At 38.6% G+C, this 13,069-nt stretch overlaps 1 protein-coding gene across 1 annotated transcript in view; it reads right to left on the bottom strand.

Moving 5' to 3' along the window:
• Positions 1-13,069, bottom strand: part of LOC105449423 — a 119,811-nt gene that overhangs the window by 26,793 nt on the left and 79,949 nt on the right. Inside the window, exon 5 of the mRNA XM_011688647.1 lies at positions 889-1,034. Within this exon, the coding sequence (XP_011686949.1) occupies positions 889-1,034 (146 nt within the window). The remainder of the gene's footprint in view (positions 1-888; positions 1,035-13,069) is intronic.

Genomic DNA, 13,069 nt, shown 5'->3' on the forward strand with positions numbered 1-13,069 from the left:
AGTTATACTGCTTGCCGCGTTGAAAAAGACGTGTTTCGAAGAAAAACGCGTTTAAAGTTTGGAGTTGTATTATGAACATACACGCGTAAACACGTGTTTCTATATGAAAATCCTTCTAAAACTACCTCTAGAAACATCTAGTAGTGTCTCACATAACTTAGAAATCAATAAGCAAGGTATTATGCACTACTCTCTCGACAGGTTTCCACCTGGAGCCGTTTCGGAGTCGCCCGACTCGTTCGGTACACAGCTCGGAATTTCGATGAAAAAAATTAGTTTCACGTATAAAAGTTTTTCCTCGTATTCTACAGGGTTCAAAGGATTTTTTAAGCCCAAAAAAAAAAATCGATTTTTTGAAAATTTTACAGTGGTGTTACCCCTTAAGCAGATATGGAAAGAATGAATAATTTAGATTCATTCGGTCGAGTTATAATTTATGCTCTCAATTTGGCGCAACCTCTGCAATCATAATCATCAATATCGAATTCTCTTAACTGAGAATAATTTCGCGAATTTATTTATTTATTGTCTAGAAAGAACACTCTGGTAGGTATATGAATAGATTTTAGAAACAAATTAAAATTTCATAATAATGAACAGTTTGTTTTCGCTTGTCCTTTTTGTATTCTACGTATTAATATGTATTAACATTTTTTAAATTTAGTATATATATATAGTATATATATATATCAAATATTAAAACTTGATATATACATAAATATATATATATATATATAGCTTTAATATTTATTTTGATATAGAAAACATAAAGATTAACAGATTTTCTCAATTTCATACTTTTTGCATGGACCATACGAAACAGCGTCCGATATTAAATCAACGGTTCCGTTTAAGCTCGACTCGCGCGTAGACAAATGTATCTCTCACCTTTGCACGGACAAAAACCTTTGCAGGCGATGTGGACGGAGGTATGATGAATGCAGTTATGGTACTCGAGGCGGCACGGCGAGCTGTACGTGCGATTGTCGCTTCCGCAGAGGAACGTAGGCTTCACCACGGGACATTCATGGCACCTGTAACACAGGAAAAACACCGACGGGCTTTAAACTAGACGCTCGGCCGTAGACACGCGTGTGTTCGTTCCTAGAGAGACCGGTTCGGCAAGTGAGAGACAAAGGACAGGACTCTCTCTTTCTCTCTTTGCCGGGCGCTCGCGCGCGAGAGAATATCGAAATTCGATGCTCTCTCGTCGTGTACCGTGTGCGCGCCGCTTGTGAATTTTGTTAAACGACGTGTCACTGGATATCGAGAGCGGGCGAGGACGAGATGACGTAGGCCCTGCCTGCGCTCGCGTAGGTACGTGTATGTAGCCCCGATATGAAGCTCATAAAACCTCTCGTAAAAATTTATGAACTCTTGTGGGAGAAACGACGGGCCACGCGCAAACGCTTTGCGCCAGGCTTTGCAACTTGCTTTGTGGTCGGTTTCGGCTGAGCTATCACAACGACACGTCGTTACAAATTGTCGACTGTCTGTTTGCGAACAAAGGACCGTCGACGGGGATATCGAAGAGGAAAGACGGAATTAGTTATATGGACCAGACGAAAATGCAAGAACATGCTAGCGGCACCAAGAGCAGTTCGGCGGAAAATAAAGATCAAAGGCAACGCTTTGCGCAGGAGAGTACTCTAATCGGTGGAGGAAACGACGTTCTTGTAAGTCGCGAGAGGCTGGAAAAGTCTTCTCTCCGGTTTGCTCGCTCCCTTCAGCGCGAGGTTGAATAATGAAAAGCCAAGGATGTGCCGGGGAGTCAATTACAGATATGGCCGGGTTTAATCTCCAGAATTGCTTGCCTGCTGCCGTCTAAGCGCGCCATTGTACGTATTATTCGCCGGCGTGCTCTCACTTCGACTGGCGTTTCACGGCCGCGTGCGCTCGCCCTCGCCCCTTTTGTTCCCCCGTTAATTCCGATACTGCGAGAGAATCTTCCGATTTCCCTCGCGAAAATCTCGCCGTTGGTGCGGTAAATCTACCGAATTTCCACCGAGAGAAAATGGGACGTTTTACCTGAAGAGTTCTTTGGAAATAGGGGGAGAATAATACTTGGAGAAACATTCTGAATGATTGTGCACTTTAAAAGGCTGTACAATCCGCGAGTGTTGCGTTCGCAATTATCTCCAAGTATCGATCGATTGTTGTGTTTATTCCTGCACCATCGCAGCCAAATCTATTCGCATCAGAACAAAAAAATCTCCTCAAGCGTTAACATGATGGAGACTATCTATTCGTCTGATATTCGTTTTTTTATCTATTTCAAAAATTACAATTTGACATTACGACAATTGACACATTAGTTTTCCTGATTTACTGCCACAAAGGAAGGAGCGATAGAATTTACGTTTGCGAGCCATGCGAATTAATTTCATTAATTCGTTTGAACTGAACAGGAAGACGCAAACCAAGGGTCGAAACGTATGCGTTGTCTTATTTTTATTTGTTTCTTATAATTTATAATAACCGAACACTGTTCACGCTTTACGAATTGCGTTGGCTCCAAAAGGCAATTCATTACTAAATTTGACTTATCATCTCGAGTTTAATATTCTTAGGCCCGGTTCCACAAATGTAAGATTAACTTTAATCTCGGTTTAATTTACAATTTATCCCTTTCTAATTCTTAGATTAGAAAAAAAATAAAGCAAGTTGAACTTCGGTTAAATCGAGTTAACCGCGAATTGTGAAACCGGGCCTTATTTTATTTTAAAAAATCTCGTGTAGCTGACTTACATCTGTTGTTAACAGAATAATTAACTCTTCAGAACTCGCTAGTTAGACACATTTCGAATATGATCGAAGAAAACTGGTTTCGCTTGGAAGCTCCCGCGGGAAACTCTAAAATTATAAGCGAGAGTTTTCCGAACCAGAGGCTTGTCGCCTGTAAGTCGAGATGCGTATTATGACGGAGCGGATAAACTGAGGAAGCCGCAGGGACAACCGAGATACGAGACTAACATAGACAGTCCGCTTCACCTTGTGATAAAGGAGTTAAACCGGCTTAATTACCACGTTACTCGGTTTAAACTAATTACGCGCGCGACCGCAATTTCTCGAAGGAGGAACGTACCGACGCTATTGTGGTCGAATCCGCCTTGCCTTGCGGAGAGGACGGGGCACCCCGCGGAATCTTCGTCGCGGAAGAGGGGGAAGGGACTTCCGCATTATGAGCTGCGATACGTGTCGATATTAATCGCTTCATAATTCAACGTGCAATTTTCGACGTGATGTCGCGGGCCGCGGCAATTGTCGGCGGGCCGAGTTTTGCGGAAACGGAAATTCGCTGTATCGAATTAATTGTGAGGTTTATGCATGCTCGGAACATGCACCGGTGCGTGCAATCAATGGCGATCTGTGCTTAAATTTCATATTTTACAAACATATTGTACGAGAAAATGGGAGAGACAGACAGACAGACGTGACATGTATTCAGCAGGAAGAGAGCGAATGGATCTAAAAGATTAATGAGGAAAGGAGGATATATGGAGAGAGAAAGAAATAAAAGTTTAACGATGGTAGATTAAGTCTTTCTCCTAAATAAAATATTGTTCTCCCGTGTACGGTAACAACACTGCAAAATGCGCGAATGTAATTCTCATGATTCCGTTCGCAATTTTGGTTCACAGATTCGTAAATAAATTTCAGCGGGAGAGAGCGTCACACGTGTGTACCACGGATCACGAAAAATTGTTATATGGAAGCTCTTGAGAGAGATATTCGAGATCGAATGATCTTTGGCGAACAAAAGTGGAAGCATTTGAAATTTAGTTTACCCAGCTCGGTAAACGTCTAATCACGCCCTGGTACTTGCGCTGATTGATAGACCGCTATTTATTGATCGTTAAATGGCAGGTCTTTCCTTTCCCCCCTCCTCCCGCGGGAAAAAGTTTTCAGCTCGATCTCGATTGCGCCTGTGATTCAGCGCGGACGTCGATGGTCCTTTTCTCGTGGTGGGATATTCAACGAGGGAACAAATTGTGTAACTGGAAAAGCGAGAAGGCGTGGCGGGTTGGTAATGCACATGCCAATCCACCTTTAATCCATCCCCGTCTGTATTGGGGAGACCGGCCGTCCGGGCGACCGGCGAAGCCGCCTGTGAGAAGCTCGAAACTTTCGTCAGGTGGCACTTGAACTTTATCGTGTCTACTTTGGATGTTGCAGGATAAACCATTACCTCCCTTTCCGCCGGAACCTAAATCCAACAATCGAAACAAGATCGCAGCCGCGCGCTGCAGCAGTCGCGAGAAAAAAGTTATTTTGAAAATGGAAAACGTTCCCCGCAGATGAAGTTGTATTAGAGGGTATAAAGCTTGACAAATTGGATGCCGGGAGAATAGCGTTACCTACTTTTGCATGACGAGTTGCAGCTATTACGACGTGTAATTAAAAATTCATTGAAAATTAATATCGCAAGGCAGTGTTTAATTAATCGCCTGGGAAAGTTCCTCCCATATAATTCACCGTCGACGAAATGAAAACGTAGAGTGCACTTTACTCCGAGAAGTGCAGCAAGATATAATTAACCGACGCTGATTATACAGGTATTAATTAAATTGAATTCTCGTTTGGGATTCAAATCAATTAAATGTACGGATTATTAAAAATACGGGTTATTTACCAATGTTAAATTATCTTGAAGCATGAGATTGACTGTTTGTTTTACGAATACAATTTATAATTACGGTACCGTGATTAGTTCTCAGATCTCGTAATTACACTTCTCTTCGGTTAGTAAAGATATGATAACATTTACTAAAATAGAATTACTTGAAAAAAAAGTAATTATTATTATTTCTATATTTGGTCCAAAATAATATAAATAATTTAATAAATTATAAAATAAAATCCACTTCAGATGATTTATAATTCGTGTCAGAATTTAGAATAGGATACCATTTATAACAATTTTGGATGCATAATACGAAAAATATTAAAGTCAAAATGCAAATGTATTTAAAATATATTAATACACACGTGAATGCGTACCAAAAATATTAAATTACAAATAAAATTTTATCCTGAAATTTGACGCAAATTATAAATTGTTTAAAGTAAGTTTAAAATACTAAAATATAATAATAGAAATTTAAAAAAAGATACACATCGATATGATTTGTATTTTATTAACTATATATTTTTAAAATAATTCTAAAAATAATCAGTTATAAATTGTTATAACCTTTTAAATTTGTTATAGAAAAAACTTGAAATAATTAATCTTCTTTTAACTTTTAATATTCTATTTTCTGATCTCAATTATACAGACATATTTTTCATTTATACACATATATTTCTAAAACTGAAAAAGTTTAAGTATAAGATTTTGCTTAACTCGAAATAAATCTTTTCTTATGCATCTTCTAAAGAACGAAAACTTTTATCTTAAAATGAATGAAACATAAATATTAATCGGCGAAAGATTAGATAAAACGATCCTTTTCGTCTTCAGAAAGAAATGTCATCTTTCATTGCGATAATTACGTATAATAAAAGAATATTATTTTATTTTCTAACCAACAGACCTTTCTGTAACAAATAAACGCTAAGAAATTTCTCGGTATAAGTATAAAGATATGAGATAGAAAACTTTCACGCCATTTCTCATGATAGCCGGCGCTATCGGCAAGTTAAGAGCTTAAATCCCGGAGGAACAAATAAAACTCCCCTATCTGTCTCCCATCTGAAATGCGTCCGTCGCTGATACACGTAGCGCGGACGCACACGACGCGTCCACCGTTATCACACCATTCGCGATTTTCCCGTTGCCCCGACCGTCACGACGACTCGACATTGCCGAGAGAACCGGGACCGGGGACGCGCGATAATGCGTAAGCGCGACGTGGAGAGGGGAAACAATCGCGGATCTCTTTCTTCGATCTCGGTTCCGCTTGCGCATTTTCGCCGCGTACACCGTTCCGTTCTGTTCCGTTCCGGTTCCCCGTCGCCGCGCTTATATACGCCCTCGAACTTTTGATTTACGCGGCCTCGATGGAATTCCATGAATGCGAAATGTAATCCCCTACACAACCCCTCCCGCGCCCGTCCCTCTTCCCGGCCAGTTACCCCGGGCCATATCACCACCCTCCACGTCCAATGTGAAACTTTGCGTTTCAATCGTGCCCTCCAAGTAACAAACGACGGCAGCTGCCTACGGGAAATATATTTTCGGCGAAAGGGTGGGCGATTTATTTAGAGAGGAAACGACTGGACACGAAGCGGCAGCGGCACGGGAGAATCAAAATCTAGGTATACGAGAGAATCTACCTCTCTCGCGCGGGAAAATCCATGGGAGTTACTATAAAATGGAAGAACTGTTTATTATTATTACCCTCCAGACGCAAACTACCTGCGAGCGTCAATAAGAACTTTGAGGAATATTCTTTGTAAGATGCGTGACATCGTTGAGCATAAAATTCTGAGACTAGTCTTAAGCTATACTGACATCGAAATGGTATTAAAATAAATCGCGGCCAACCAGTTTCATGTTGAGTTGAACTTTTGATATAATGCTTCTCTAATTGCATAGTTCACATATCTCTTCAATCATTCAAATCAGTGAATATAAAAAAATTATAAATTATATATATGGAATTTCCATTTTTAAAAGTCCTTCAAATAATAAAAATTCTTTGATTTATATTAGACCCGCTGATTCGATTAAAATAGACAAAAGCACAAAACAATTGAGATTTTCATTCATTTATGAGAAATAATTTGGTCTGGAAAAATACTTTTTCAAAGTGCTAACTGTCTTTCTCGTTGATTAATGTTACGAGTGATAAATTATTTGTTAGAAAAAATGAAATTAGGTGAGATAATGTGTAATAAATAAACTAAAACAAAGATATATATAATATTTTTGAAAATAAAAAATATTTTTCAAATAAAATCTTTTAAGATAAATGACATAATTTATTTATTACTGCAGAATATGTAGCATTATTAGTGCTTATTTATACGAATTGTACTATGTCCTGAAATTTGTAAGTTATATTTAAAACAAATATGCTTATATATCCAGTGTTCCACACTTAAAATATCGTTAATAACATTCTTTCACGTATTATGTATTAAACTGACACGTTAGACTGACATACTTATTATTTTATTTATTATTACGGAATCATTCGTCAAATGGAAAAAGATTTGATTGCAAGATTTAAGTACATTGCATCGTGGGAAAAATTCAACGCCAGTATTTCTATTAAATCATCTTGCAGGAGTATAATTATTATTTAATTTTTATTTTTAATAATAAATTCTTCAACAAAAATTTTTGTAATAAATTATTCTCTGAGGAAAAATGCCAAAAGAAGCCTTTACGATTTCCAATAGTCAATATGAAACTTCTAAACGATACTCATTGCATAACAGAAATATTATGCAATACACAGTCACGTGTTTCATGATTCAAAGCCATTTACATTTTTATATGTATCAATAAATTGTTTGATATTGACACTCGAATTGCCTTTCTATAACAATCTCTCCCGTAAATATCAATTGTTACGCAACGCGCAATTAAAAAAGTGTCCCTGTAACATCAATATTTTGTGATATATTTCAAAATGTCCCAATATCAAAAATTGCAGTGCAAAAAAGTTTCATAAAATATATTTCAAATACAGATTTATCATTACCTGCAATATGTTACCATAGTGGAACGTATTCTTTCCGCTGTAAAACTTTTACTTATTAAACATCTCAAAAAGAGAAGTTGCATTATTTCAAGATATTCTATACGCATATGAGATACATACGAATTAAAATATATAAATCCCAGAAATCGCATGTTACTTTTGAATATCAAATTTAAAAAATGCTTTAATAATATTTAAATTATTATTGAAAAAAGTTTACTTTAGACAAATAGCAAAGAAAAACATTTGACTGTATTAATATAATTATATATAAAAAGATTTCTATATAAGAGAAATATGTCTATGTGCATATATATATATATATATATATATATATATTCATATTGTTTCTTTATAAATATGTCATTTATATATCGTGTCTATATATAAACGGTGATAATAATGATAATAAAAGTCAGCGAAAAGAGGTGGCGTCAACTTTCCCGCTAGGGAAATATCGACCGTAAATTGGCCAACGAGTCTCGAACTGAGAGTTAAACTTCCGCGGGACGGTGTGTACATCGACTTTAAAGCTCCCTTCGCAGGACTGGGCTCTTTGACGAAGACAAAGCGTCGGCTCGCGGCGCAACGTGGGAAAAGCTGACTCGCAAAAAGAATCCCGGCGGGCGCTCTCGGGCTGTCTTTGTCAGCGGCACGACGATTTTTCTTGACGATCGACAGGAGGAGTCGCTGCTATTAACGACCCGCTGAACATCGCACACCGGAGATTGAAGCTCGTAATGAACGAGCCGACGACGACGCGACGGCGATGGTGCTCATAGGGATTCATCGGGCATTTCCCGTTTTAATTGCAAGACCGTACCCGAGCACTGTTTGCTTATAATTAACGATACGCCAAAGCACTTTGCGAATTAAAACTTTTACCATCATCCTCTTTCTCGCCGTCTCTCCCTCTCGTCTCTCGTCCGTGTTTCTCACCCTCCTCCTTTTCACAGATCTCGATTCACTTATCCATACCTTTATTCTCCACTTCCTCGCGCTTCTCAGCCGCGTAATCAGTTCTCGATACCATACGCGAATCCGAGAGCGCGCGGCGTACAGCGGAATCTATTTTTCAATTATTGGATATTCCCGTGGATCGAATCGACGGACGGAGAGAAGAAAGCGGTGACAATGAAATTCTTGTCAGAATTAATCGATTCCTATCCAGAAAGTGATGTGAAATTCAATCGTTTTCTCTCAAACGTGGAATCTCACCGCTGTGATCCAATGACGGGTTCAACAATCCTCGTAAACGTTTGTTTGGCTGTCTTCTATTTATCAAAATCGCACATTTCATACAAATTCTACCATTCAGATTCCTCAGATTTCACGATATTTAAAACGATTATACAACATCAATTCACACATAAAGAAAGAATATTCGTAAAAAAACACACATACAATCGCGAAAAATAAATGTGTTAAAACACAATTGTGCGATTCCAGAAAAGTTTTATAAATCTGCGGGATTTATGAATAATAATGGTATGATGTTAAAATCAAGTGTATGCACGAAATTTATTAGTAATTTATTAAGCTGATATCGCGTTTTAATGAAGGAAGATCTTGGTTCCAAAAAAGTCGTACATGATCTAAAATTCTAAAATAGAGAAGTTTCTATATCAGAAGATGACTTGGATTCACGCGTGAAGTTACAAATCGAGAAATTGCTCAGAGATCTTTACCATTGAAATTGGAAGCACACGCGGCAATAAAAAGATCCACGAACGGGGAAGACCCGCGGACGGAACGGACGGAACATCCGTGCAGCACACGTACGAGGGAGAGGAAGGGCGCAAGACATGGACTTAGTCACAGGACGGGAATCGTCAAAGCATATCGACTGCGCGACCAACGTCCAAATTTTGAATTAAACATGAGAAAGCGGCGGTCGTACGAACGGTAGCGGAACGGAACACACGGTCGGGACGCTCTAGGCAAATGGGACGCACGTTCCCACTTCATGTAAAATTCCATCCTTTGGTTACCGCGACCCGCAAACCAAACCCGATCCCCATCGTCCGTAACGGCTATCGATAACGGCTTATGCAGACTCAAGAATCGACGTAAGTGTCGACGGCTTGTTCATTCGACGGAAAGGCTTTCCGGGAGAAACGGAAGAGCTGCCGCTCCAAAATGTCGTGGCCCGTCATGAAAATAGCGGGACGATAGGTGACTCGACAAATTGCGTAAAGAATTGGCGACGCGAAGATCGAACTCATTTCGACGTGCGCAACAAAGCATAATCGGGAGATTAATTTATGGGGGATTAGTTAACGAATGATTATTCGTTAACAAAAGTCGCACGCTAGCTCGAAGAGGACCCACTTTCTCGCCTCACTAATTACGACAAAGGCAAACGAGCGGCTGCACCGGGGCTCCCGTCGCAAATAGAACAAGTAGCCGCGCCGTGCCTCTGCCTTTGAATGCGCGCTGCAAATTGCAGCCATCGAGTCGCGCGCGCTTCTTGCCGAAGGAAAGAAGACTACCACGGTGCAATCCGATTCCGCGCTCGGGCTAGATTGAAGCCCGACGACGTTATATGAGTTGTACCGAAAGCCCTCAATCTTAATGACAGCTTCTTTAACCAATTCGTCGTCGACTTTTTCTCACCTGAAACGCCGAGATACGCCAATAGCCTCTGTGTTAGAACTAATTGAAAATAGAGAGCCTTTCGCGAACGCGCTGATAGATACAATTAAATCCATTGTTCGCCACAAAGTTTTACTGTGCCCTCTGAGAATGGGATTTATTTATTCTTTTTTAAGGAGGAATTTTATTTCAAAATTTAAATATTTGAAAGTTTCATACCAACTGTTGAAAATTATAAAGGCTTCTCGCGATCTTTTCCCTAAAAAAAATTTACCTGAAAAATTTAAAGAATTTATAATTAAAAATAAAAGAGAATTATTCCACTGAAGGTATAATAAAAAAACCCAAAATTTTCATTAAAAAAGACATTTCACAAATTTTTATTAAAAGTAAAATAGAAAAATTAATTCCATTGAAAATATGATAATACGATGAATCAATCATTTTTATAAAAACTACAAGATCATATTATTACGTTTCTCTGAAATATATATTTTTTAATATTATCATATTTGATGAACAATCTTATTATTACATCAACGTAAATAGATGTGAATAGTAACGAAATGTAAAGCATTAATTTTCCACAGTTGAATAGTTAAAAAAAAAGAGATTTTCTATATTTTCATCTGTTTTTCAGGAAAATTTTCCGCTCGACACGATCTTTCATTTGGCAATTTCACGTTTGAAAAATCAAGCTTGAAATGAAATCGCACGATAATACGGAGTTAGAATCAAATCGCGAGTGCAGTAGCAACACAGTAATTGGGAAGCGGTACAATGGCGCAAAAGAGTTCGTTAGAGAGTTACGATGGTTAACGACGGCTCCTTGTCAATAGTGTTCCCACGCAATTTCTCACAAGGCGCAGCTTGCGAAGTTGCTCGCGAAGTTATCGCGAGAACTTAACCGCGAGAGTGGCGACCTTCTGCAATTCGCGAGAAAATAAATTTCCCGCAGCTTCTCCGAGCACGCGATAAACACGCGCGGTGACCCCGCGTGCGAACCTAAATAGACCGAAGATACACAAGAGTTACCGGAAACACTTTAAAATGCAAGCTCGCGAGCGAATAATATTACTAACAACTGCGTTTCCGTGATAATATGCAAATATTATGCGAAGACATAATTTCGGGAAACATTAATGTTGATACCATTTCGCGAACCTGCTCGCCGCGACCTGAAATGCAAAGCGACGGGATCGTCTTCCCACGACGAGCCTCGGTGAAGTAACTTCGGATAATGGAAATATCGCAAAATTGTACGATACCTACGTAAGAGAAAAATGCCGGTATTTTTCTGCAAAGCCAGAATTTTCTCGATGCGTTGCGAAGTACGATAACATTTTCGGATAATTGAAATCGATATATCTATTTTCCTGGATGAAAAAGTTTCGATGGGAGTTCCTACGCGCGCGAGTCATCCCGCGTAAAATACACCCACCGCATATTAAGAAAGTATTGCGGTGAAAAGTTTCCTTATCTAAAAAAAAAAGACCAAACTATCTAACTTCATCGAGAGTATAAAACTCGAAAGCAAAAACCCTTTTCCTATAACATTTTAAACCGACTCTAACATGTTTTTAAATATGCAACTGCGCCACTCTGCTGCAAAACATGCTGTATATTTCATGGATAGAAAATGCGCCGCGTAATATTTTATGCATGCCCTCATACGAGACCCTTTTTGATCACAAAATTTAATACGTCGTTGTTCTATCCTATTTTATACAATTGTATTATACTACTACATTACGCCATATTTTACATTATGGTAACACGGAAATAATACACGGAAAAGGTGGCTTCCGTTATAAGAGAGAATGTAATGTTGAAGAAAGACACCGCGTTCCCTAAACGAACGAGGAAATATTGGGCGATATCGTAAGACCGCTAAGGACGGTAATTTCGCGAAATTGCGCGACACTCTCGTTTTTTTACGTCGAACGTAATCTTTTAGTATGCGTGACGAATTTCCGGAAAGGGGAGGCACAACCGAGTCAAAAAAGGTAGTCGGGACGTTTCTTGCTCCGCTGGGCTCGTGCAAATTTAAACAAGAAGAAACCTTCCCTCAGGTTTTCGACTCGTCGCTGCTCAACTCTCCTCCTCTCTTTCTCTGTCTGTCTCTCTCTCTTTCTTTCCTTTCAGAGTTTTTATTCCCCAGAGAGAAGTATTAGTCGTCTGCGGAGTTCTTACACGTGTCGTTAACTCTAGTTTGACGTTTGACAAAAACGAAAATCAAGTATGACGCCTTCGGGGCAGCGTTTATTACCAAAATTAAATTTTACCCGAAATTGATGTATTTGCCTGATAAAATTGAAGGCGGTAAATGTTATTCTTTCAAATATGTATAATAATATTATAACATGATTTATATGATTGTTATATAATTAATATAATATCATCAAAAATCTCATAAATATTTTTCACATTTTCGTTATTAATATATCCATTTTAAATAGCTAAATACAGTATTAAACGCTTTATGCTTATCAAAAAGCATATTTCGGTACATTAGATACGCCTCAAATATAAGGCAAAACTGCAGAATTTCAGGAGTTTAGTTTTGCAAAATATGTAGATGGGAGTGGTTACGATACGAAGTTTGTTGCAAAAATTCAATCAAAGGTACAATTTCTTCGTCAGTTGATGTCGCCTGTGCAATTGGCCAGAAAAATGAATATGTAAAAGTCATAAATTTTAAAAGCCGCCAGCAGGATATAAAACACTTTGTTTTCACAAACGCAGTATTTTATATACCAACAAACATACAACGGCTGGTGATTAATCCATTACGACGGACAATAGAAGAAATACCGATT

The sequence above is a fragment of the Wasmannia auropunctata genome, unplaced genomic scaffold (genome assembly GCF_000956235.1).
Source record: "Wasmannia auropunctata unplaced genomic scaffold, wasmannia.A_1.0 LD336076.1, whole genome shotgun sequence".
NCBI classification, from domain to species: Eukaryota; Metazoa; Arthropoda; class Insecta; order Hymenoptera; family Formicidae; genus Wasmannia; species Wasmannia auropunctata.